At 49.1% G+C, this 27,821-nt stretch overlaps 1 protein-coding gene across 1 annotated transcript in view; it reads right to left on the bottom strand.

Moving 5' to 3' along the window:
• Positions 1 to 27,821, bottom strand: part of ABCC3 (ATP binding cassette subfamily C member 3) — an 81,092-nt gene that overhangs the window by 16,556 nt on the left and 36,715 nt on the right. The window contains exons 2-23 of the mRNA XM_044296227.1: positions 20,007 to 20,183; positions 19,781 to 19,906; positions 19,226 to 19,363; positions 19,012 to 19,134; positions 18,868 to 18,929; positions 18,073 to 18,201; positions 17,118 to 17,336; positions 16,694 to 16,871; positions 16,232 to 16,393; positions 14,725 to 14,817; positions 10,847 to 11,050; positions 10,619 to 10,765; positions 10,232 to 10,319; positions 10,014 to 10,080; positions 9,728 to 9,854; positions 6,363 to 6,539; positions 6,041 to 6,208; positions 1,456 to 1,639; positions 1,267 to 1,372; positions 960 to 1,110; positions 666 to 873; positions 275 to 585 (exon numbers count right to left, since the gene is read on the bottom strand). Of these exons, the coding sequence (XP_044152162.1) occupies positions 275 to 585; positions 666 to 873; positions 960 to 1,110; positions 1,267 to 1,372; positions 1,456 to 1,639; positions 6,041 to 6,208; positions 6,363 to 6,539; positions 9,728 to 9,854; positions 10,014 to 10,080; positions 10,232 to 10,319; positions 10,619 to 10,765; positions 10,847 to 11,050; positions 14,725 to 14,817; positions 16,232 to 16,393; positions 16,694 to 16,871; positions 17,118 to 17,336; positions 18,073 to 18,201; positions 18,868 to 18,929; positions 19,012 to 19,134; positions 19,226 to 19,363; positions 19,781 to 19,906; positions 20,007 to 20,183 (3,345 nt within the window). The remainder of the gene's footprint in view (positions 1 to 274; positions 586 to 665; positions 874 to 959; positions 1,111 to 1,266; positions 1,373 to 1,455; positions 1,640 to 6,040; positions 6,209 to 6,362; positions 6,540 to 9,727; positions 9,855 to 10,013; positions 10,081 to 10,231; positions 10,320 to 10,618; positions 10,766 to 10,846; positions 11,051 to 14,724; positions 14,818 to 16,231; positions 16,394 to 16,693; positions 16,872 to 17,117; positions 17,337 to 18,072; positions 18,202 to 18,867; positions 18,930 to 19,011; positions 19,135 to 19,225; positions 19,364 to 19,780; positions 19,907 to 20,006; positions 20,184 to 27,821) is intronic.

Consider the following 27,821-nt stretch of genomic DNA (forward strand, 5'->3'; position numbering starts at 1 on the left):
GCCTGGTGATGGTTATCTTAAAGGGAAACTCCCCACAAGAACTGGATGGTGAAAGTTGAGTTTACAATCTCCACAGAAGTTCTATCTCTAGAGAGGCTCTCTCATTTGGTTGGGGAATGGGAACTTGATGTCCCAGAAGCTACAGAATATAAGGCGGTGGTTCGACATTGCCGTGTGCTACTGACCTTACCCTCTGATGATGATGCTGCTGGTCTGCAATGAAACTTCCCCCCCCCCCCCCCCCCCCGGGAATATCTACAAGTCTGACGCTCACCTGTACAAAGAAGTAGATGAAGGCCAGAGGTATGATAACCACCGCGAAGAGAGGCGTGCTGCACACTATGACAATCATGGTGGAGACGGAGATGAAGAACATGGCCAAGAACATGATAGTGGTGCCAGGGATGATTTCATCAATGACATAAATGTCCTTAGAAAAGCGATTGATGATACGACCGGTGGGTGTGGTGTCATAGAACGCCTGCGGGGTGTGCATCTTATTTTCCAGGAGCCCTGCGTGCAACTTCCGAGAGGCGCTAATCCCTGCCAAGGCCAAGGTGAAAGAGGATGCCACCACCAGGAGACCTATTCAATGGCAGAGGAATAACATGATACATTCTGACGAACCCTGAGAACTTGACCCACGACCCACACACGTTCCTGACCTTGTAAAAAGCCCAGAGCGGCGTAGACCCCGACTCTCATGTTTGTGTTCTGCTGCGTCCCATTGATGATCTCCTCACTTGTCCAGTCGCTGAGCCACACGTTGGTCCCAATGGCAGCTGCATTTTGGCAACAGTAGAGGAAGCAGACGACCAATGAGACGACGAGTCCGACCGCCTTGATGTATTCCCAGAACACCGAGGCTTTAACCTGAGGGCAACAATGCAAAATAAAATTCATCAGTGACATAAATGCAACAATAGACCGTATTCGGTACGCAGGACCATGGCACACACCCTCCCAGTCTCTGCTGTCTCCGCCTGAATGAGTTTCTCCATCTGAGGTTTTTTGGCTCCTGCGGTTTCTGCCACTTTTCTTTCACAGTATCTTCTGCGCGTTGACATCGTGTGTGACTGCTCTGTCTCTGAGGAGAGGACGCTGATCTGTCTGCAGAGGGAAGAGTTAAATGAGTGTATGCACCATAGGGGCACATGGAGAGTTGACCCATCCCTTGTCGTGGGACGCCCCTCTCCATATTCTGTACTGGCTCTTCATTTTGATAATGGCATTGGGGAACCCACTCATCTTGATACACCCCCTTACCGGATGAACTTTTTCCGTGCCTCGTTAGCGACAGGCTCGTTATCTGCAAGATCTGTGTGGTTACTGAGTGTCTCGTCGGCCAGAAGAATCTCCTCCTCATCTAGGACTGGAAATATGGAGAAGGTGGAGTGAGCATGGGAAGTGCGGTGACGTATCAGACCCGTTACGAGCTGCGGGGTCGTAACTTACTCGTCGGTACTTCCTCTTCCACGTTGTCATCGAACGAGTAGTTCCGTAAGAATTCAGCAAAAGCTCCGTTCTGGTCCAACAGCTCCTGGTAAGATCCCGTCTCCGAGACCTGACCGTTCACGATCACAACTATATGGTCGACTTGGGGCAGAAACGTAATCCCGTGTGTGACCAGGACCCGCGTCTGGGGGGAAGATCGAGAGGTCAGGGTCCAGAAGTATCTGATACATGGACAAAGGGCATCCTGATCACAAGGACATGGAGAATGAATGGAGCTTAGATACACAGCTCAGCAGGCAGTATCACACAGGATAGGATTAGATACACAGCTCAGCAGGCAGTATCACACAGGACAGGATTAGATACACAGCTCAGCAGGCAGTATCACACAGGATAGGATTAGATACACAGCTCAGCAGACAGTATCACACATGATAGGATTAGATACACAGCTCAGCAGACAGTATCACACAGGATAGGATTAGATACACAGCTCAGCAGACAGTATCACACAGGATAGGATTAGATACACAGCTCAGCAGACAGTATCACACAGGAGAGGATTAGATACACAGCTCAGCAGATAGTATCACACAGGATAGGATTAGATACACAGCTCAGCAGACAGTATCACACAGGATAGGATTAGATACACAGCTCAGCAGACAGTATAACACAGGATAGGATTAGATACACAGCTCAGCAGACTGTATCACACAGGATAGGATTAGATACACAGCTCAGCAGGCAGTATCACACAGGAGAAGATTAGATACACAGCTCAGCAGACAGTATCACACAGGATAGGATTAGATACACAGCTCAGCAGACAGTATCACACAGGGTAGGATTAGATACACAGCTCAGCAGGCAGTATCACACAGGATAGGATTAGATACACAGCTCGGCAGGCAGTATCACACAGGATAGGATTAGATACACAGCTCAGCAGACAGTATCACACAGGATAGGATTAGATACACAGCTCAGCAGACAGTATCGCACGGGACAGGATTAGATACACAGCTCAGCAGACAGTATCACACAGGATAGGATTAGATACACAGCTCAGCAGACAGTATTACACAGGATAGTATTAGATACACAGCTCAGCAGACAGTATCACACAGGATAGGATTAGATACACCGGTCAGCAGACAGTATCACACAGGATAGGATTAGATACACAGCTCAGCAGACAGTATCACACAGGATAGGATTAGATACACAGCTCAGCAGGCAGTATCACACAGGATAGGATTAGATACACAGCTCAGCAGACAGTATCACACAGGATAGGATTAGATACACAGCTCAGCAGACGGTATCACACAGGATAGGATTAGATACACAGCTCAGCAGACGGTATCACACAGGATAGGATTAGATACACAGCTCAGCAGACAGTATCACACAGGATAGGATTAGATACACAGCTCAGCAGACAGTATCACACAGGATAGGATTAGATACACAGCTCAGCAGACAGTATCACACAGGATAGGATTAGATACACAGCTCAGGAAACAGTATCACACAGAATAGGATTAGATACACAGCTCAGCAGACAGTATCACACAGGATAGGATTAGATACACAGCTCAGCAGAAGATATCGCACAGGATAGGATTAGATACACAGCTCAGCAGGCAGTATCACACAGGATAGGATTAGATACACAGCTCAGCAGACAGTATCACACAGGATAGGATTAGATACACAGCTCAGCAGGCAGTATCACACAGGATAGGATTAGATACACAGCTCAGCAGACAGTATCACACAGGATAGGATTAGATACACAGCTCAGCAGACAGTATCACACAGGAGAGGATTAGATACACAGCTCAGCAGGCAGTATCACACAGGATAGGATTAGATACACAGCTCAGCAGGCAGTATCACACAGGATAGGATTAGATACACAGCTCAGCAGTCAGTATCACACAGGATAGGATTAGATACACAGCTCAGCAGACAGTATCACACAGGAGAGGATTAGATACACAGCTCAGCAGTCAGTATCACACAGGATAGGATTAGATACACAGCTCAGCAGACAGTATCACACAGGATAGGATTAGATACACGGCTCAGCAGACAGTATCACACAGGACAGGATTAGATACACAGCTCAGCAGACAGTATCACACAGGATAGGATTAGATACACAGCTCAGCAGACAGTATCACACAGGAGAGGATTAGATACACAGCTCAGCAGACTGTATCACACAGGATAGGATTAGATACACAGCTCAGCAGACAGTATCACACAGGATAGGATTAGATACACAGCTCAGCAGGCAGTATCACACAGGATAGGATTAGATACACAGCTCAGCAGGCAGTATCACACAGGATAGGATTAGATACACAGCTCAGCAGACGGTATCACACAGGATAGGATTAGATACACAGCTCAGCAGACGGTATCACACAGGATAGGATTAGATACACAGCTCAGCAGACGGTATCACACAGGATAGGATTAGATACACAGCTCAGCAGACGGTATCACTCAGGATAGGATTAGATACACAGCTCAGCAGACAGTATCACACAGGATAGGATTAGATACACAGCTCAGCAGGCAGTATCACACAGGATAGGATTAGATACACAGCTCAGCAGACAGTATCACACAGGATAGGATTAGATACACAGCTCAGCAGACAGTATCACACAGGATAGGATTAGATACACAGCTCAGCAGGCAGTATCACACAGGATAGGATTAGATACACAGCTCAGCAGACAGTATCACACAGGATAGGATTAGATACACAGCTCAGCAGGCAGTATCACACAGGAGAGGATTAGATACACAGCTCAGCAGACTGTATCGCACAGGATAGGATTAGATACACAGCTCAGCAGAAGATATCGCACAGGATAGGATTAGATACACAGCTCAGGAAACAGTATCACACAGAATAGGATTAGATACACAGCTCAGCAGACAGTATCACACAGGATAGGATTAGATACACAGCTCAGCAGAAGATATCGCACAGGATAGGATTAGATACACAGCTCAGCAGGCAGTATCACACAGGATAGGATTAGATACACAGCTCAGCAGACAGTATCACACAGGATAGGATTAGATACACAGCTCAGCAGGCAGTATCACACAGGATAGGATTAGATACACAGCTCAGCAGACAGTATCACACAGGATAGGATTAGATACACAGCTCAGCAGACAGTATCACACAGGATAGGATTAGATACACAGCTCAGCAGACAGTATCACACAGGATAGGATTAGATACACAGCTCAGCAGACAGTATCACACAGGATAGGATTAGATACACAGCTCAGCAGACAGTATCACACAGGATAGGATTAGATACACAGCTCAGCAGACAGTATCACACAGGAGAGGATTAGATACACAGCTCAGCAGACAGTATCACACAGGATAGGATTAGATACACAGCTCAGCAGGCAGTATCACACAGGATAGGATTAGATACACAGCTCAGCAGGCAGTATCACACAGGATAGGATTAGATACACAGCTCAGCAGACAGTATCACACAGGATAGGATTAGATACACAGCTCAGCAGACAGTATCACACAGAATAGGATTAGATACACAGCTCAGCAGACAGTATCACACAGGATAGGATTAGATACACAGATCAGCAGACAGTATCACACTGGATAGGATTAGATACACAGCTCAGCAGACTGTATTACACAGGATAGGATTAGATACACAGCTCAGCAGACAGTATCACACAGGATAGGATTAGATACACAGCTCAGCAGGCAGTATCACACAGGATAGGATTAGATACACAGCTCAGCAGACAGTATCACACAGGATAGGATTAGATACACAGCTCAGCAGACAGTATCACACAGGATAGGATTAGATACACAGCTCAGCAGACAGTATCACACAGGATAGGATTAGATACACAGCTCAGCAGGCAGTATCACACAGGATAGGATTAGATACACAGCTCAGCAGGCAGTATCACACAGGATAGGATTAGATACACAGCTCAGCAGACAGTATCACACAGGATAGGATTAGATACACAGCTCAGCAGACAGTATCACACAGAATAGGATTAGATACACAGATCAGCAGACAGTATCACACTGGATAGGATTAGATACACAGCTCAGCAGACTGTATTACACAGGATAGGATTAGATACACAGCTCAGCAGACAGTATCACACAGGATAGGATTAGATACACAGCTCAGCAGGCAGTATCACACAGGATAGGATTAGATACACAGCTCAGCAGACAGTATCACACAGGATAGGATTAGATACACAGCTCAGCAGACAGTATCACACAGGATAGGATTAGATACACAGCTCAGCAGACAGTATCACACAGGATAGGATTAGATACACAGCTCAGCAGGCAGTATCACACAGGATAGGATTAGATACACAGCTCAGCAGACTATCACACAGGATAGGATTAGATACACAGCTCAGCAGGCAGTATCACACAGGATAGGATTAGATACACTGAACAATTCAGTAACATTAAATGATGAGATTGTAGACGATCTCAGTATCATATTTTAGTTTTTCCCCCTCTACTCACTTTTCCTCGCAGTAAACCGTCAGGACCAATCACATTGTCAAAGATGTGTTTGGCCACATGAGCGTCCACAGCGGAGAGCGGGTCGTCCAATAGGAAGACATCCGAATTGCTGTACACTGCGCGGGCGAGGCTCACCCTCTGCTTCTGCCCTCCTGACAGATTAATACCCTGCAGGGTGAAGAAATCAATGCAGTCATTATACACCTCGCCTCCTGTACTGAGCAAGATTAACATCGTGGTGGAAGAAGAAGCCCCCAGCAGCACAGAGTATTTCAGGAGAGGAGTTCAGATACATTGCAGTCTTTTCCACATTTTATGTCACCTTTTCCCCAATCTCGGTCTGGTCTCCTCCCGGCAGCATCTCCAGGTCAGGCAGCAGGGCGCAGGCTTCCAGGACCTTTTTGTAATTTTTTTCATTTTCTGATCGACCAAACAAGATGTTTTCCTTAAGTGTTGAGTTCTGTATCCAGGCCTGTTGTGGAACATACGCCACCGAACCCTGCAGCAAACAAGAGTGAGCATAGCATGTATATACCTCTCATTCCAGGTTACAGCAGCCGCACAGCGGTCATCTCCTCTGCACCCATAATACACCACAGGTTACAGCAGCCGCACAGCGGTCATCTCCTCTGCACCCATAATACATCACAGGTTACAGCAGCCGCACAGCGGTCATCTCCTCTGCACCCGTAATACAGCACAGGTTACAGCAGCCGTACAGCCGTCATCTCCTCTGCACCCATAATACATCACAGGTTACAGCAGCCGTACAGCCGTCATCTCCTCTGCACCCATAATACAGCACAGGTTACAGCAGCTACACAGCGGTCATCTCCTCTGCACCCATAATACAGCACAGGTTACAGCAGCCGCACAGCGGTCATCTCCTCTGCACCCATAATACAGCACAGGTTACAGCAGCCGTACAGCCGTCATCTCCTCTGCACCCATAATACATCACAGGTTACAGCAGCCGTACAGCCGTCATCTCCTCTGCACCCATAATACAGCACAGGTTACAGCAGCTACACAGCGGTCATCTCCTCTGCACCCATAATACAGCACAGGTTACAGCAGCTACACAGCCGTCATCTCCTCTGCACCCATAATACAGCACAGGTTACAGCAGCCGTACAGCCGTCATCTCCTCTGCACCCATAATACATCACAGGTTACAGCAGCCGCACAGCGGTCATCTCCTCTGCACCCATAATACACCACAGGTTACAGCAGCTGCACAGCGGTCATCTCCTCTGCACCCATAATACAGCACAGGTTACAGCAGCCGCACAGCGGTCATCTCCTCTGCACCCATAATACAGCACAGGTTACAGCAGCCGTACAGCCGTCATCTCCTCTGCACCCATAATACAGCACAGGTTACAGCAGCCGCACAGCGGTCATCTCCTCTGCACCCATAATACAGCACAGGTTACAGCAGCCGCACAGCGGTCATCTCCTCTGCACCCATAATACATCACAGGTTACAGCAGCCGCACAGCGGTCATCTCCTCTGCACCCATAATACAGCACAGGTTACAGCAGCTGCACAGCGGTCATCTCCTCTGCACCATAATACAGCACAGGTTACAGCAGCCGTACAGCCGTCATCTCCTCTGCACCCATAATACATCACAGGTTACAGCAGCCGTACAGCCGTCATCTCCTCTGCACCCATAATACAGCACAGGTTACAGCAGCCGTACAGCCGTCATCTCCTCTGCACCCATAATACAGCACAGGTTACAGCAGCCGTACAGCCGTCATCTCCTCTGCACCCATAATACACCACAGGTTACAGCAGCCGCACAGCGGTCTTCTCCTCTGCACCCATAATACAGCACAGGTTACAGCAGCCGCACATCCATCATCTCCTCTGCACCCATAATACACCACAGGTTACAGCAGCCGCACAGCGGTCATCTCCTCTGCACCCATAATACACCACAGGTTACAGCAGCCGCTCAGCGGTCATCTCCTCTGCACCCATAATACATCACAGGTTACAGCAGCTGCACAGCGGTCATCTCCTCTGCACCCATAATACAGCACAGGTTACAGCAGCCGCACAGCGGTCTTCTCCTCTGCACCCATAATACAGCACAGGTTACAGCAGCTGCACAGCGGTCATCTCCTCTGCACCCATAATACAGCACAGGTTACAGCAGCTGCACAGCGGTCATCTCCTCTGCACCCATAATACACCACAGGTTACAGCAGCCGCACAGCCGTCATCTCCTCTGCACCCATAATACACCACAGGTTACAGCAGCTGCACAGCGGTCATCTCCTCTGCACCCATACTACACCACAGGTTACAGCAGCCGCACATCCATCATCTCCTCTGCACCCATAATACACCACAGGTTACAGCAGCTGCACAGCGGTCATCTCCTCTGCACCCATAATACATCACAGGTTACAGCAGCCGCACAGCGGTCATCTCCTCTGCACCCATAATACAGCACAGGTTACAGCAGCCACACAGCGGTCATCTCCTCTGCACCCATAATACACCACAGGTTACAGCAGCCGCACAGCGGTCATCTCCTCTGCACCCATAATACAGCACAGGTTACAGCAGCCACACAGCGGTCTTCTCCTCTGCACCCATAATACACCACAGGTTACAGCAGCCGCACAGCGGTCATCTCCTCTGCACCCATAATACAGCACAGGTTACAGCAGCCGCACAGCGGTCATCTCCTCTGCACCCATAATACAGCACAGGTTACAGCAGCCGCACAGCGGTCATCTCCTATGCTCCCATAATACACCACAGGTTACAGCAGCCGCACAGCGGTCATCTCCTCTGCACCCATACTACACCACAGGTTACAGCAGCCGCACAGCGGTCATCTCCTCTGCACCCATAATACACCACAGGTTACAGCAGCCGCACAGCGGTCATCTCCTCTGCACCCATACTACACCACAGGTTACAGCAGCCGCACAGCGGTCATCTCCTCTGCACCCATAATACAGCACAGGTTACAGCAGCCGCACATCCATCATCTCCTCTGCACCCATAATACACCACAGGTTACAGCAGCCGCACATCCATCATCTCCTCTGCACCCATAATACAGCACAGGTTACAGCAGCCGCACAGCGGTCATCTCCTCTGCACCCATAATACAGCACAGGTTACAGCAGCCGCACAGCGGTCATCTCCTCTGCACCCATACTACACCACAGGTTACAGCAGCCGCACAGCGGTCATCTCCTCTGCACCCATAATACACCACAGGTTACAGCAGCCGCACATCCATCATCTCCTCTGCACCCATAATACACCACAGGTTACAGCAGCCGCACATCCATCATCTCCTCTGCACCCATAATACAGCACAGGTTACAGCAGCCGCACACCGGTCATCTCCTCTGCACCCATAATACAGCACAGGTTACAGCAGCCGCACAGCGGTCATCTCCTCTGCACCCATACTACACCACAGGTTACAGCAGCCGCACAGCCATCATCTCCTCTGCACCCATAATACACCACAGGTTACAGCAGCCGCACATCCATCATCTCCTCTGCACCCATAATACAGCACAGGTTACAGCAGCCGCACAGGTTATCCTCACACTCAGTAATCTCACATTGCAGAACAGTTGGTTGCAATTATTAAATCGTATTGATTGCTCATTGTGAACATTGCACAAAGTACTAATGGCACTGACCCGCACAGAGACATCGCCTTCTAACTTCTCCGTCTCTCCCAGAAGAGCCGACACCAGCGATGACTTTCCACAGCCGACCTGACCAACGATAGCGACCAGGGACCCGGAGGGGACCAGCAAGTTGATGCTGAGGGTAGAAGAGAGGAATGTTCACAGACTGTACAGTAAAGAGAGTCCCTATACTGTCCACCAGGGGGCATCATGGGGGAGGCGCAGGTTTAGGGTCTTTCATTTAGTATCTATAATACTCTCATCATCCGCCTGACATGGCGCTGCGTTTTCTTACTTGCTCAGCACTGGATCACTGGATTTTGCCCAGCTGAAGGTCCCGTTCTGTACCGCGATGGCGACGCCTGGGAATGAGAGAGAAGTACGTTACACGTCCCTTTATGGCTCTTCTCTGCTGGATAGTCAATCCCTCCTTACAGTGCAGTGTTTTGCTAGAAACAGGTGCCAGATTATCAGATTTTCTGGATTATCAAATTCCAGATTAAATGAGCTCACCGGTCATTGATTTCTCCTTGTTGACTGCGGCCGGATCCAACTCATCATGGCCCAAAAAGGTCTGGATCCTCTTTAAAGAGACGGCAGCCTGGAGTATGAGAGTGAGGGTTATACTCCAGAGTCAAAGCAGCCAATACAAGTGATCTGTCCTGTAATCCAGCATTTAAGAGTTCTGTTTGTGCCAGATTAAAGGAATTGTGCTGTAAGGGCTATAGATATACCCATGCATCCACACAAGTGCTGGATTATCTACCTGATAAATGCTGGATTATTAAAGGGACCACATAGGCGCCGGAGTATCAGATATCACACATTCTGAATGACTGGATTATGACGGATTCTGGATTATTGGATGCTGGATTAGAGGACTTTCACTAGAGTTCTTACCTGTATAACGTTGGTGATGACTTGGGGCAGCATGTTCAGGGGAAATCTTAAAATATTGAACAGAGAGAGGGAGACGAAGGCCTTCTCTGCGTCCAGAATGTTCTTGTCATCCACAGACACGTAGACAGAGAACGTAGTCAGCGCCACCTGGAACAAAGCGAGGGAGATATCAGTGGGATGTTGGTGGTTGTAGTTCCACCTCTATGTCTACTGCTCCTCAGGGCTTACCAGAAATGGCGCACTGGTCCATACGAAGGTAGATATCGCGTTCAGGTACGCTGACTTTCTGAGGACATTGAGCTCCTTGCTGCGGATTTCCAGAATCTTCTGAGAGAAGGATGGCTCCCAGGCGTAAAGCTTCAAGACCTTCATACCGTTCAGGATCTCAGTCATCAGCTTAATCCTGGCATCCTTGTACTTCATCAGCTCCACCTGAAACCCAGGATTCTCTTATATTAGGAGGGGTGGAGTCTGGGCACGGGGTACCACTAATCTCCAGCAGGGGGCAGAGCGGCACCACTAATCTCCAGCAGGGGGCAGAGCGGTACCACTAATCTCCAGCAGGGGGTAGAGCGGCACCACTGTTCTCCAGCAGGGGGCAGAGCGGCACCACTACTCTCCAGCAGGGGGCAGAGCGGCACCACTAATCTCCAGCAGGGGGCAGAGCGGTACCACTAATCTCCAGCAGGGGGCAGAGCGGCACCACTGTTCTCCAGCAGGGGGCAGAGCGGCACCACTACTCTCCAGCAGGGGGCAGAGCGGCACCTTTACTCTCCAGCAGGGGGCAGAGCGGCACCACTACTCTCCAGCAGGGGGCAGAGCGGCACCACTACTCTCCAGCAGGGGGCAGAGCGGCACCACTACTCTCCAGCAGGGGGCAGAGCGGTACCACTAATCTCCAGCAGGGGGCAGAGCGGCACCACTGTTCTCCAGCAGGGGGCAGAGCGGCACCACTACTCTCCAGCAGGGGGCAGAGCGGCACCTTTACTCTCCAGCAGGGGGCAGAGCGGCACCACTAATCTCCAGCAGGGGGCAGAGCGGCACCACTACTCTCCAGCAGGGGGCAGAGCGGCACCACTACTCTCCAGCAGGGGGCAGAGCGGCACCACTAATCTCCAGCAGGGGGCAGAGCGGTACCACTAATCTCCAGCAGGGGGCAGAGCGGCACCACTGTTCTCCAGCAGGGGGCAGAGCGGCACCACTACTCTCCAGCAGGGGGCAGAGCGGCACCACTACTCTCCAGCAGGGGGCAGAGCGGCACCACTACTCTCCAGCAGGGGGCAGAGCGGCACCACTACTCTCCAGCAGGGGGCAGAGCGGCACCTTTACTCTCCAGCAGGGGGCAGAGCAGCACCACTACTCTCCAGCAGGGGGCAGAGCGGCACCATTACTCTCCAGCAGGGGGCAGAGCGGCACCACTACTCTCCAGCAGGGGGCAGAGCAGCACCACTGTTCTCCAGCAGGGGGCAGAGCGGTACCACTACTCTCCAGCAGGGGGCAGAGCGGCACCATTACTCTCCAGCAGGGGGCAGAGCGGCACCACTACTCTCCAGCAGGGGGCAGAGCAGCACCACTAATCTCCAGCAGGGGGCAGAGCGGCACCACTACTCTCCAGCAGGGGGCAGAGCGGCACCACTAATCTCCAGCAGGGGGCAGAGCGGTACCACTACTCTCCAGCAGGGGGCAGAGCGGCACCACTACTCTCCAGCAGGGGGCAGAGCGGCACCACTAATCTCCAGCAGGGGGCAGAGCGGCACCACTACTCTCCAGCAGGGGGCAGAGCGGTACCACTACTCTCCAGCAGGGGGCAGAGCGGCACCACTACTCTCCAGCAGGGGGCAGAGCGGCACCACTAATCTCCAGCAGAGGGCAGAGCGGCACCACTAATCTCCAGCAGAGGGCAGAGCTGCACCACTTATCTCCAGAAGGGGGCAGTGCAGGATCATTACCCACCAGCAGGAAGCAGGGTAAAACCATTACTCTCCAGCGGGGGGCAATGTAGAACTTTAACTCTCCGGCAGTGGGCAGTGCAGTACCATTACACTCTAGCAGGGGGCAGTGCAGTACCATTACTCCCCAGCAGGGAGCAGTGTAGTACCATTACTCCCCAGCAGGGAGAAGTTCAGTACCATTACTCCCCAGAAGGGAGCAGTGCAATACCATTATTCCCCACGAGGGAGTGGTGCAGTACCAATTCTCCCCAGCAGGGGACAGTGTAGTACCATTATCCCCAAGAAGGAAGCAGCGTAGTACTATTATTCCCCAGCAGGTAGCGGTGCAGTACCATTACTCCCCAGCAGGGAGCAGTGCAGTACCATTACCCTACAGCAGGGAGCAGTGCAGTACCATTACTCCCAGCAGGAGGCAGTACAGTACCATTACTTCCCAGCAGGGAGTGGTGCAGTACCATTACCTTCCAGCAGGGAGAGGTGCAGTACAATTACTCCCCAGCAGGGGGCAGTGCAGTACCATTACTCAGCAGCAGTGCAGTACCATTATTCCCCAGCAAGGGAGTGGTGCAGTACCATTACCCTCCAGCAGGAAGCAGTGCAGTACAATTGCTCCCCAGCAGGGGGCAGTGCAGTACCATTACTCAACAGCAGGGAGCAGTGCAGTACCATTACTCCCCATCAAGGACGGGTGCAGTACCATTATTCCCCAGCAAGGGAGCAGCACAGTACAATTATTCCCCAGCAGGTAGCGGTGCAGTACCATTACTCCCCAACAAGGGGCAGTACCATTACTCCCCAGCAGGGAGCGGTGCAGTACCATTACCCTCCAGCAGGGAGCAGTGCAGTACTATTACTCCCCAGCAGGGGGAAGTGCAGTACCATTACTCCCCAGCAGGGAGAAGTGCTGTCCGCATCTTTTGCGGCCCCCATTGAAAATAAATGGCTCCGCACTGTGGAACAGATGCGGACCCATTTTGCGGACGTGTAAATGGACCCTTACCCTCCATTTATTAGTTATGTATTTTGATTTCCAGGAAAGGGGGGTGATTTGAACTTTATTTTTTAAGTCATCTTGAGTGACTATAACTGGCAATCATTATATTGCCCATTGTGTTCTGTTATAGCTACACAGCCTTTATAGAACACTCCCTTTACAATATACCAATACAGTGCTGCCACCTGCTGGCCTGTATTGGTATATTCTAGTAATAGCCCGAAGCCTGCTTGAGACTTCCGGCTATTACTATACCGTAAAAGATTCCCCGATCAGGCGAGGAATGCTGTTATGTGTGTGCGGGAATGTGCGGCTCCCGCTTGCGCACCGCTCAGATGCCATAGTCACATTTGACCACTGCATGTGAGGGGTTAAATGTATGCGATCAGCTGTAGAGCTGATCGCATACATCTGCCGTGGGTCTCTGCTGTTTGAAGCAGCAGAAACCCGACAGCTATGGTGCCCGCTGCATACGTGAGTGGGCGTTATCTTCAAAGGGGCAACTTCCGCCCTACATGTACGGCGGAGGTCACCATGGGGTTAACAGCCATAACATTTTAATTTTTCCTCGACAGTCATGTGAGGTCTTGTTTTTTGTATTTTTTCATTGCTCCATATAATGTACAGTGAAACAAAAAAACGAAAAAATAATTTGTGAAATTGAATAAAAAAAAACGCCATTGTCTTTGGATTTAGTTTTTACGGGGTTCACTTGGAGGAACTATGACATGTCCATCTTATTCTTCAGTCAGAACGATTGTGGTGATACCATATTGTCACTGTGCTCACCGGGTGGGGATAAATAGGGAAATGTTTATGTTAATTTTTAAAATGTTTTTGTCCTCTCGGGGGACTTGAACCGGCGATCATTTGACCACTGTATTGTGACGTTCTTCTATCACACCTCTATCAGGATGTAATGGGAGCACTAAGATCTTGGGTCGGGGGGGCTTCACTAGGCCTCTTGCTGCCATGACACGTGCTCAGAGCTCCGCCTCCCTCCCCCTCTGTTTAACCACTTAAATGCCTTGGTCCCAGTGAATATGGAGCGGGCTCAGGCCCTGACTAATCCCCACCTACCTGTGATATGCCTGCAAGTCTGAAATCAAAGTCACCATAAAGTGCAGAAGATGAGAACCCCTAAAATAGTTGTCACCTACCTGGAAGGCCCTGATTTTCAAGGCTATAACGGCATTAATGGGGATGAGAAGAACCATGATGGCGACTCCGGCAAACACGGGCGGCCCCAGGGTCTGGAAGAGGAAGAGACCCACAATGAATCTACGTCATGCTTGTCAATTTCCAAAAAAAGGGGTGGAGTGTAGGCAGGGCCATTGGCATATTTCTCCAGTTTTCTGACAAATTAAAGAGGACCTCTCCCCGCTCCGGACAGGCCTGTTTTAATAGCTCCATGCATTCCCCATGCAATAACGATTCTGGAGCATCTATTCCTGGGTCTGTATGTTGTGCCGTTCCTTTATTATTTCTACTAGAAGTGATGAATGAATTGCTAGCAGTCTGCAGTAAAGGTACTGAGGGGGAGTAACAAGTCGGGGGGGATGTACCTGCACAGTCTGACAATGGCAGCACTGATTGGATAGAGTCTGTGCAGGGACACCCCCCCCCCCCTAACTGGTTACCGCCCCTCTGTACCCTTACTGCAGACTGCTAGCAATTCATTCACAACTTCTAGTAGAAATAATAAAGGAACGGCACAACATACAGACCTAGGAATAGATGCTCCAGAATTGTTATTACATGGGGAATGCATGGAGCTATTAAAACAGGCCTGTCCGGAGCGGGGAGAGGTCCTCTCTAAGACTGAGATCTACACAGCTACGAGCAGGAGATGATTTCATTTTAGGTGCATGGACAGCAATTTCTGGATGTAGTAAACAATTAGCTGAGGCTAAGAAGTTCTGTCTATTAGTTCTATCTACTCATTAATCATTTATGTCTATTAGTTCTGTTTATTAGTTTTATAAGTTCTACCCATTAGTTCTGTCCATTACTTATTTCCATTAGTTCTATCCATCTGTCCTATCCATTCATTTATTAATTAATTCTATCAATCAGGTCTATTAGTTCTACCTATTCATTCGATCTGTTATTTCTATCTATTAGTTTTTTAGTTCTATCAGTTCTATCAATTCCTTCTGTCCATTAGTTTATTAGTTCTATACATTAGTTCTATCTATGAGCTCTATCTGTTAGTCCTATCCATCGGTTCTATCACTTCTATCCATCAGTTCTATCAGTTCAGTCCATTAGTTCCATTAGTTCTGTTTTTAGTCCGTTCTATAAGTTCTATCAGTTCTGTCCATCAGTGCAATTAGTTCTATCTATTCGTTCTGTCCATTAATTTATTAGTTCTATACATTAGTTCTATGAGCTCTATCTGATAGTCCTATCCACCGGTTCTATCACTTCTATCCATCTGTTCTATTTATCAGTTCTATCTATCAGTTCAGTGCATTAGTTCTATTAGTTCTGTTTTTAATCCTTTCTATCAGTTCTGTGCTTCAGTGCAATTAGTTCTATCTATTCGTTCTGTCCATTAGTTCTATACATTAGTTCTGTTAGTTCAATATATTAGTTCTATCTATGAGCTCTATCTGTGTCAGTTCCATCCATCGGTTCTATCAGTTCTATCCATCAGTGTTTTACCCGCCACAAAAAGTAAAGTGCCAGGAAGATCTGTAGAGGGGCCGACCACAGCATGTTGAGGTAAGTGGTCAGGTCCTGGATACGCTGAGCATCCACTGACATCAAGTTGACAATTTCTCCAACCGTAGCGGAACGTTTTGCAGCATTTGTGATGACCAGCGACTGAGGAAAACAAGAAAACGATATCGAAGTGAGGTCCTAGACTGTAGACATTTAATTCCAGAGGCAGAGACCCTACACAAGGAGCAAACAGGATGGCCACCCACTAAATAATAGTTATCGGATAGGGCGTTGTCAGACATGTCTGGCAATGCTTGTCCCCAGTGGGAGTCCAGTATACCTTCATGAGAAATAATGGGACCTCTCTGGCCAGCATATGGCAGAATCTACAAGAGATGTCCACTAATCATGGGGGGGGGGGGGGCTGAGGAACCCACAGATTTGTCATTTGGTGGATCTCACCTTTCTATATATGATGCCAGTGATAGCACTTCTCAGCCGCATCCCAGTGACCAAGCTATACTGGAAATGTTGGTGGAGGAACAATGTTTGGGTTACAGAGGTGAAGAACATCAAAGCCGCTATACAGAATCCCCACCATGACGGAGCTTGTTCATTGTTAATGAAGTCAATGAGAATCCTGGAGGATAAGATTTGTACAAACATAAGGAACTCATGTCCACATCCAGTAGAAGACCTACTTTTTTGTTATGTTCCATTGTGGAAAAGCCTGGAATAAATTCCCTATAAAGGGACAGAAGCATTGATCATTGATATGATGAATCAGTCATGACCATAGATTGATTCCACATAGTAATAACAATAAAACTACTTCTCCGATTATCATAATGGTCTCCACCTCATAGATAAAGTTGGGTGAACGTACCCTAGTAACTGAGGGTTCACAAAAGACAAGAGGTCCTGAAACAACTTCAATGCGGAACCGATTAAAAAGAAAGGGCCAAAGATCTTCAGCAGAATCTTTAAGAAGGTACGCTCTATCTTCTTTTTGGTGCTCTCGATCAGGACATCGCACTCAGTGATTTTTTCATCCACGTGGTTAAGCTCTACCTCCTCAGTCTTGGGGAGCTTTACCTCGCTTGCCCTACAACATGAAAGAATTAGGGGAAATCATAAAACCCATGCTCGTTCTATACTGGCCAGAAAGAAGGACAAATGGACAGTTTTCGCAAGACCCAAACCAACACAGTATTACTATGTGAATGAAGTCCTCATATGGCCTGGATGTTGTGATGTATTAACAGTGGTACTCTCAGAAACGGAACTACCGATGTAGCAGCCATAGTGTCTGCTATGGGGCCCAGGGTGTAATGGATGTCTGTCCATGAAGGGAAAGGTCTCATTCCCCTGCCTGTCAGGCATGATGCAGTGACATCAGGGGAGAAAGCTACTGCCAAGGGGCCACTAAGAAGACTCGCTACTGTGGAGCGGGCATAACTACTGTGTGGGAGCACTAATGGAACATATGTAACTGCTATGATGCTACTGTGAAGGGGCACTAAAAGAGCATAACTATTGAGTGTGTAGGAGGGTGTAGGTGCTCTTGACCAGCCATTGGAGAGGGGTTTCTGTGAAGTTGCTTGTGGGGGTGCATTCAAAAATTTGCCATGTGCCCCTTACAACCCTGGTTGCTTATAAGACGTCTGTCTTTGTTTTGATGTCCTTCGATGAATCTGAGGTTCAAAACATAGGTCATCTTTTCTAATGCATTAGAAGGGCTGATACCTACATGGGAATTGTCAAGCCAAGATATCTGCAAGAAGGTTAGTAAAGACTTGGGCGATCTTGCAGGTTGATCAGCTACATGATATAAAAAATACCTTATCTTGTTGATCTCTTTTTCCCATTCTTTTACCAGTTTGGACACTACTATTTTAGATGTGTTATCTTCATTCAAAGACCAAAGATCCTTGTCTTCCAGAGGTCTTTTGTAGCCCAGTATTGCCATCCTAAGTGAACAGGAAATATCAAAATCAGAAAATCAGACATTTTCAAGGCCTTCAGAAGCAGATAACGAGAGACTGACACTCTTTGTAGGTGGGGTATCTCCTATCCATTGAAAATAAGGCTGTCAACCAACCACCGATGGGCAGGGGAGGTCTCAAGGTGGTCAGTCACTCACTGATGGGACGGGGAAGGTATTAAAGCTGTCACTGATGGTGGTAGACATGTCAATTCTGTCAAACTATCCCGAATTGGAGGGGAATAGCTCAAGGTTGACATTCACTCACTAATGGCTGGGGGATTGTCTAAAAGCTGTCACGAGGAGATGATAAAGATAGAACTTTCACTCCTTGTTGGTGGGAGAAGGTCTCCGGCTCATGAAAGTAAGACTGTCAATCTACTGCTGATGGGTGGGGGGAACTCTCAAAGCTGGGATGGGCAAGGGAAGATCTCAAGGCTTTCAATCATTCAGTAATGGGTGAAGAAGGTCTTAAGCCTGTCACTGGCTGGTGGGTATATGACTTAAGGTTGTCAAACAATCCCTGATGAGTGAAGATGGTCTCAAGGCAGTCACTGATGGGCAGGTAAAAGGCAGTCAAACAATCACAGATGGACCGGGGAAAGTCTCCCGCTTATGCAGTTAAGGCTAATTATGATTTCATATTACTTACTTGGTGAACCACCAGAATATTAATCTTGATAGGAAACTCGCGTCTGATTCGGGGCAGGGATTCTGAGGAGAAGATTTAAATGACATTCAGAGTGGGTTTCTAAACCAATAGCCAATTGTAGATCAGTAGTGAATATGGACTCACACAGTCCGAGCTGATGGGAGAGAAGAAAGGTCGCGCCTCTTTGAAGCAGCAAAGAATAAGCTCCACCACAAGCAAAGAGAAATAAATAAAAAACGTGGTGAAGCGGAATCTGTCCGTGATGCCCTAAACACAGGGAAAATACGAGACATGGTTCATGAGATGGGATAAGTAATAGCAATAAAATCTTCAGGTGACTACAATCCCATTCCGTTACCTCACTGCTTGAAGACATGAGCTTGGAGCGGAACGGTACAATGGCACACAGTGTTGCAAGGAACCAAAATATTGTCAACACCCCTGAAGACCGGACACCCTTCAGCCTTTCGTACTGGATAAGTATTGTTGCCGCGATCTGCAAAAGAAAGCAAAAAAGTCACGGGCTTTCCACCAATCTCATGTCAGAGAAAGGACTTCCCTACCCTTCAGTGCTGATTGGAGATTTCTGGAGCTCACATAATACTCTTTTATGGAACCACCAAATCGGAGGAGGCTCTCTCTTAATATTTTCCTTCCATCCAGACTGATTGATGTCACAGGCCTGAGGCTGCACTACTGAGAGATTCTGATGACATGTCCACTTTGTCAACTCTAGTACTGCCAGTGAGACCCCAGGTGGATCCATATCACCAATGACATCAATATCTACAGTATCTGGCTGAGGCTCTTAGACATATGTGTGAACATTAATGTGGATGTTGACCCTGAAACTTTTTAAAACTAGACCCCTAAGTCTACAAAACCATGCGTTAGAAATTAGCTTGATACAAACCATAGTAATCCCGACTATGAGTGGGGTGACAAAGTAGACTGGAGGTGGAAGCTCGTTCTGTATGAGGCTATGGAAAGAATAAAACAGGTCGGCCCAACACACGCACCAGAGCAGCACCCCGAAAAGCTGCAAAACAGGAACCAATGATAACAATTGTTAGGTCTTATCTATGGTGATGTTCCCATTCCCCACCTACACATACTATGGAAGACCAAACAATCCTTACCGTCTTGGCTTTGCTCAGCATCGACAGCACAATATATCCCCTCCTGTTATATTTTAAATAAATAGTATAAAATGGCAGTATGACCCAGAGGTAGATGCAGGGGATCCAGGCAACGACCGTCTGCTGGAAGCATGGCGTTAGGTCGGGCTTGCTTGTGTACAACGTGAGGTTGGAATCCTAAAAAACAGAAAAAATTTATTGTAAAAGACTCCATCACTAAGAATACATCATTGTCTGCAGGCTCAAGGAGAAAACAACAATAGATTGTCAGGTCCGGTGTCTCGAATTTCTAGGAGGTTGGACACACTGGGGCTACCAACAAGTCTTAGGGTAGTATCCACATCTTCGACGACCTCTATGGTTTCTTGTGCTCCGCACCGTCCGTTCTGCCTCATCACACGTGTTCCCACAAAAAAAACCTTCTCCCAGGAAAGGTCCAAATACTGGGGACCTTATGATATATTAACAGGAGCTTACTCTAGTGAAATTGACAAAATAAGATCAGTCATCAGCAGCTAACCCGCTTGTTGATTGTTTCCATATAGAAATAGTTGATTACTCTAGTAAAGCTAAACTGACAAAATAAGATTCTTCATCAGTTAACCTTCTTGTTGATAATTTCCATATTGTAACATTAGTTTACTCTAGTACAACTGAACTTAAAGTGACAAAATAAGATCTGTCATCAGCAGCTAACCCCCTTGTTTATAGTTTCCTAATAGAAAGAGGAGCTTAGTGAAACAACCAAAACTGACAAAATAAGATCCATAATCAGCAGCTTACTTGCTTGGACCTTACTTAAGTAAAACTGAACTGACAAAACAGGATCAGTCAGCAGCAGCTAACCCACTTGTTAATAGTTTCCATATAGTAAGAGCTTATTTTAGTACAACTGAACTGAAACTGACAAATCAAGATCCACAATCATCAGCTAAAATGCTTATTGATAGTTTCCATATATCAGGAGCTAACTCTAGTAAAACTGAACTGAAATTAACAGAATAAGATCCGTCATCAGCAGCTAACCTGCTTGTTGATAGTTTCCATATATCAGGAGCTAACTCTAGTAAAACTGAATTGAAATTGACAGAATAAGATCCGTCATCAGCAGCTAACCTGCTTGTTGATAGTTTCCATATATCAGGAGCTTACTCTAGTACAACTGAACTTAAAGTGACAAAAATAAGATCTGTCATCAGCAGCTAACCCCCTTGTTTATAGTTTCCTAATAGAAAGAGGAGCTTAGTGAAACAACCAAAACTGACAAAATAAGATCCATAATCAGCAGCTTACTTGCTTGTTGATAGTTTAAATATAGTAAGAGGACCTTACTTAAGTAAAACTAAACTGACAAAACAGGATCCGTCATCAGCAGCTAACCCACTTGTTGATAGTTTCCATATAGTAAGAGCTTATTTGTCATGGTCTTACCTCCTTGCTGTTCCCTTCGTTTGACATGTGCTGGTGGCCATCTTGGTTTCTGGGTTTTCTTGTAGCCTCCCACCCTGCGGCTCCTCCTTCCCACTGGGAGGAGCTGGATGCCCAGCTCATATATATAGGAGGTCTGTGGCTTCAGTTCCTTGCTTGGTCCTCCTGTGTTCACATGCTTCCAAGACTGCTGCTGCTTCTGGTTCCTGATCCTGGCCTCGTCTGACTACCCCGTTGGTTCCTGATTCCGGCTTCGTCTGACTACCCTGTTGGTTCCTGATTCCGGCTTCGTCTGACTACCCCGTTGGTTCCTGTTCCTGGCTTCGTCTGACTACCCTTCTGGTTCCTGACCTCTGTCTCCGCAAGACCCTGCTTCGGTTTAGCCATCCGTTCGGACTTTGCTTACGGCTTGCTCTTCAATAAAATCTTCTTATTTTCCACTTATCTCTTGTTGTACGTCTGGTTCATGGTTCCATGACATTAGGACCAAGCCATGAATTCTGACGGTACAGGGCCACCCTCGCTACCTACGCTGGTTGCCAGACTTGATCAGCAGGATCACCTGTTGGGTCGGTTCGCTGTGGCGTTGCAAACCCTGCTTGAACGCACGGCTCATTTAGCTTCCGTTGCCGATGGGTCGGTTGTCGCTCCTGGGCCCGCTCCTACTGCCGCTCCGGTTGTTGCGCCAGAGTCTACCCTGACACCTGTTGCTGCGCCTGTGGTGTTTCAGGGTATGACCGGTTCTGCCCCCCTTCCACAGCGCTTTGGGGGAGAGCCAACTCAGTGCCGAGGTTTCCTTAACCAGGTGGGCATTTACTTCGAGTTGCTGCCACATGCCTTTCCTACTGAGAGATCAAGGGTGGGCTTCTTGATCTCGCTGCTCTCGGACAAGGCCTTGGCCTGGGCCAGCCCTTTATGGGAGAACAACAATCCGGTGGTTGCCGAGTTTTCCGGTTTTGTTGCTTCTCTTCGGAAGGTATTCGATGTGCCGGCTCGTGCTGCCTCTGCTGCGAAGCTCCTTATGTCCATCAGACAGGGTTCACGATCCGTAGCTGAATACGCCATTGAGTTTCGTACCCTGGCAGCAGAGGTGGGCTGGAATAATGAGGCTCTGGTCGCTGCTTTCTCTCATGGTCTCTCGGATGCCTTGAAGGATGAGGTTGCAGCTAAGGACCTACCAGTGGAGCTCGAGTCTCTTATTTCTTTCCTGATTTTGATTGACACCAGACTCAGGGAGAGACCTTCCTTTAAGGAGAGCCTGCGGAGGTCTCCTAACAGATTGGCGCCTACGTTTGCTGTCCCACCCGTGCCTCCCTCTCCTCCCACGCCTCCTGGGGATGACTTGTCTGGGGGTGAACCCATGCAGCGGGGGTTTGCTCGCCTGTCTGAGGGGGAGAGGGTACTCCGGAGACGCGAGGGCCGATGCATGTACTGTGGTCTCGGTGGGCATTTTCGGTTGGCATGTCCGAACCGTCCGGGAGAACGCTCGCACCTGAGGTCCTGTCGGGGGCAGATCTTGGGTGGAGTCTCCTCGTCCCCGGTTTCCCGTGTTGACAAACCACTGATCACGGTTGTCCTCTCCTGGGTCGGGGGCTCGGTGACGACCCAGGCGTTGGTGGACTCTGGTGCTGGTGGTTTGTTCATTGATAGAGTGTTCGTTGCCGCCAATTCCATTCCTCTGCAGCCTCGAGGTTCCCCACTGGCTCTTGAGGCGATAGACGGCAGACCCCTTCTGCCGCCACACGTGACTCATGAGACCCTTCCAGTGGGGATAGCCATTGGTGCCGTTCACAGAGAGTCGGTCTGTCTCCAGGTTATTTCGTCTCCACACTACTCGGTGGTCTTGGGGTACCCCTGGCTCCAGAAGCATAATCCGACTTTCGATTGGAGATCGGTCGAGATCCTCTCGTGGTCACCGCAGTGTGGGGCTAGTTGCATCCATGGGCCTGTCAAGTTGCTGTGTACTTCCTCGGACTCTCTGTTGCCTCCTGAATACGAAGAGTACCGGGATGTATTCGATAAGGTGCGCGCGGTTGCCCTACCTCCGCACCGCCCATACGATTGTGCCATAGAGTTACAATCCGGTGCCGTTCCTCCTCGTGGCAAAGTCTATCCACTGTCGGTAGCGGAGAATGAGGCCATGGAGGAGTATGTGAGGGAGGCGCTTTCACGCGGACACATTCGCAAATCCTCGTCCCCGGCAGGGGCTGGATTTTTCTTTGTGAAAAAGAAGGGCGGCGAGTTGAGGCCTTGCATCGATTACAGGGGTCTCAATCGCATCACGATCAAGAACGCTTACCCGATACCCTTGATTTCCGAGCTGTTCGATCGCCTCAAAGGGGCCACGGTCTTTACCAAACTCGACCTGAGGGCGGCATATAACCTGGTAAGGATCAAGGCGGGCGATGAGTGGAAGACCGCGTTTAACACCAGGACCGGTCATTATGAATCCTTGGTTATGCCCTTTGGGTTGTGCAATGCGCCCGCAGTCTTCCAGGAATTCATCAACGATGTTTTCCGTGACCTGTTGCAGCAGTGTGTGGTGGTCTATTTGGATGACATCTTGGTATATTCTGCATCCATGGAGGCCCACATTCTGGATGTCAGACGAGTGTTGCAACGCTTACGAGAGAACAAGCTGTTCGGTAAGCTTGAGAAATGCGAATTTCACCGATCCCAGGTAACCTTCTTAGGTTACATCATTTCCGCTGAGGGGTTCTCCATGGATCCTGAGAAGGTTTCGGCTGTCTTACAGTGGCCCCAGCCCAGTGGGCTTCGTGCCCTGCAGCGCTTTTTGGGCTTCGCCAATTATTATCGGAAGTTCATCAGGGACTTTTCCATGCTAGCCAAGCCTCTCACGGATCTGACCAGGAAGGGCAGTAATCCTCAGGTCTGGCCGCTCGAGGCCATCCGAGCTTTTGAGGCTCTAAAGTCCGCCTTTGTGTCGGCTCCGATTCTGTCGCATCCCAACCCTGGGTTGCCTTTTGTCCTCGAGGTGGACGCGTCTGAGACGGGAGTAGGCGCCCTCCTGTCTCAGCGTAGAACACCAGAGGGTCCTCTGCTTCCTTGTGGGTTTTACTCCCGGAAACTGTCTTCCGCGGAGTGCAACTATCAGATTGGTGACAGGGAGTTATTGGCCATCGTGCAGGCCCTTAAAGAATGGAGGCACTTGCTCGAGGGCTCGGTGGTTCCGGTTCTCATCCTGACGGACCACAAGAATCTGACCTACCTCTCTGAGGCCAAGAGATTGACACCACGTCAGGCCAGATGGGCTCTGTTCTTGTCACGTTTTAATTACGTGGTCTCCTACCTACCCGGCTCCAAGAACATCAGAGCGGATGCCTTATCACGGCAGTACTCCGAGCTGTCCGGGGAGGAGTCGATTCCGACTACGGTCATACCCCCGAATCAGATCCTGGCCGCTATTCGCACCAGCCTGACTTCTCCTCTGGGTGAGCAGATTTTGGCGGCTCAATCTGGTGCTCCCTCTGGGAGACCCAACGGCAGATGTTTTGTGCCTGAGGAGTTGCGCACTCGGTTGTTGCGAACCTACCATAACTCCAAGGCCGCGGGGCACCCTGGAAAGAATCAGCTGTCCTGGGCGGTTTCACGTCTGTTCTGGTGGCCTTCTCTACGTTCCGACATCGCCGCATATGTAGCGGCATGCTCCGTTTGTGCCCAGAGTAAGTCCCCTCGGCACCTTCCGTTGGGCCTTTTGCAACCCATAGCCACCGGGGAGCGTCCATGGTCACACCTGGGGATGGATTTCATTGTGGACCTCCCTGCATCCCGAGGCCATACGGTCATTCTCATGATTGTGGATCGGTTTTCCAAAATGTGCCACTGTGTTCCTCTCAAGAAGTTACCCTCTGCACAAGAGTTGGCCTCGATTTTTGCCAGGGAGGTCTTCCGGTTGCACGGTTTGCCCAAGGAGATTGTGTCGGATCGGGGGAGTCAGTTTGTGTCCAGGTTCTGGCGCGCCTTTTGCTCCCAGTTGGGGATTCATCTCTCTTTCTCCTCGGCCTACCACCCTCAGTCCAATGGGGCCGCAGAACGATCCAATCAGGCCTTGGAGCAATTCCTTCGTTGCTATGTCTCCGATCACCAAGACAATTGGGTTGACCTCCTGCCTTGGGCTGAGTTTGCCAGGAACACGGCGGTGAACTCTTCCTCTGGGACGTCTCCCTTCATGGCCAATTATGGGTTCCAACCTGCCGTGTTACCGGAGGTATTCTCTCCCCAGGATATTCCGGCTGTGGAGGATCACCTTTCCGTCCTACGTGCTTCTTGGGTACAGATCCAGAAGTCCCTTGAGGTCTCTGCGCAGCGCCAGAAACTCCAGGCTGATCGCAGACGAGCGCCCGCTCCTTCCTACCAGGTCGGAGACCGCGTATGGTTGTCCACCCGCAACCTCAACCTTCGAGTGCCCACTCCCAAGCTGGCGCCTCGCTTTGTTGGTCCCTTCCGAGTGCTTCGCAGGGTAAACCCGGTAGCCTATGCCCTTGCGCTTCCTCCTGGCATGCGGATCTCCAACGTGTTTCATGTCTCCCTGTTGAAGCCACTGGTGTGTAATCGTTTCACTTCCTCGATTCCTCGGCCTCGTCCGGTCCAAGTGGGCAATCGTGAGGAGTATGAGGTGAGCAATATCCTGGACTCACGCCTGGTCCGCGGCCGGGTGCAGTTTTTGGTCCATTGGCGTGGTTATGGTCCAGAGGAGCGTTCCTGGGTTCCCTCCGCAGATGTCCATGCTCCTGTCTTGCTCCGAGCCTTCCACGCACGCTTCCCTCAGAAACCGTTCCTTACTCCGCGGAGGAGGGGCCCTTGAGGGGGAGGTACTGTCATGGTCTTACCTCCTTGCTGTTCCCTTCGTTTGACATGTGCTGGTGGCCATCTTGGTTTCTGGGTTTTCTTGTAGCCTCCCACCCTGCGGCTCCTCCTTCCCACTGGGAGGAGCTGGATGCCCAGCTCATATATATAGGAGGTCTGTGGCTTCAGTTCCTTGCTTGGTCCTCCTGTGTTCACATGCTTCCAAGACTGCTGCTGCTTCTGGTTCCTGATCCTGGCCTCGTCTGACTACCCCGTTGGTTCCTGATTCCGGCTTCGTCTGACTACCCTGTTGGTTCCTGATTCCGGCTTCGTCTGACTACCCCGTTGGTTCCTGTTCCTGGCTTCGTCTGACTACCCTTCTGGTTCCTGACCTCTGTCTCCGCAAGACCCTGCTTCGGTTTAGCCATCCGTTCGGACTTTGCTTACGGCTTGCTCTTCAATAAAACCTTCTTATTTTCCACTTATCTCTTGTTGTACGTCTGGTTCATGGTTCCATGACATTATTTTAGTACAACTGAACTGAAACTGACAAATCAAGATCCGTAATCATCAGCTAAAATGCTTATTGATAGTTTCCATATATCAGGAGCTAACTCTAGTAAAACTGAACTGAAATTGACAGAATAAGATCCGTCATCAGCAGCTAACCTGCTTGTTGATAGTTTCCATATATCAGGAGCTTACTCTAGTAAAACTGAACTGATATTGGCAGAATAAGATCCATCATCAGCAGCTAACCTGCTTGTTGATAGTTTCCATATATCAGGAGCTTACTCTAGTAAAACTGAACTGATATTGGCAGAATAAGATCCATCATCAGCAGCTAACCTGCTTGTTGATAGTTTCCATTCGGTAACAGGAGATTTTTCCTGTAGAACAATGGATACGATCATAAATATGAAGTGCACAGATGCTGGATTTGTATAGATCATGTATGGAACTAATGACTGGTTAGTGCTTTCCCACTAATATCCTCCACAATGAGCGATTATGCACATGTTAGAAGTCAGGTAATTACAATGTCTCTGGGTGGATACTGCATCCTCCAGGCTGGGAATCTAGCAGATCTCACATTACCAGCGCCTGCCCTCATTAAAGCGAATGAAGCGTACTGAGCCAAGGGCTGATGAATGACTGGATTGTTATATAATATAAAACAGACCCGAACGCCATTAATCTCAGCTGGGCCACGGACCTATTCAGTCCAACCCTAATAGCTTCTAAACTGCTGAGGACTGGTATGTCAATGTGCCAACCTTAGGTAGAAGAAGCCTGCTGGCACTGCAAGGCTCCTCGAGCAGTCCTGTCAACTCCCTACTCTTCAGTATTCACCAAATGTTGCATTGTGAAGCCAACCCCCCAACAAATCTGCATGTCCTCCTCAGATATTGGGATGATCAATGGTCCCCGATCATCGCAACGCCATGTTCATTACTTTCAATTACTGTCTGGAAGTTGACATAATATGAGCAGAACGCGGGCCAGATGGCAAAGTATAAGTTAGCACTTGCTGTATCTGAGATGAAACAATACATTTTCGGGGTGGGTCTGTACTTTATC

Source organism: Bufo gargarizans, chromosome 6 (assembly GCF_014858855.1).
Source record: "Bufo gargarizans isolate SCDJY-AF-19 chromosome 6, ASM1485885v1, whole genome shotgun sequence".
Lineage (NCBI taxonomy): Eukaryota > Metazoa > Chordata > Amphibia > Anura > Bufonidae > Bufo > Bufo gargarizans.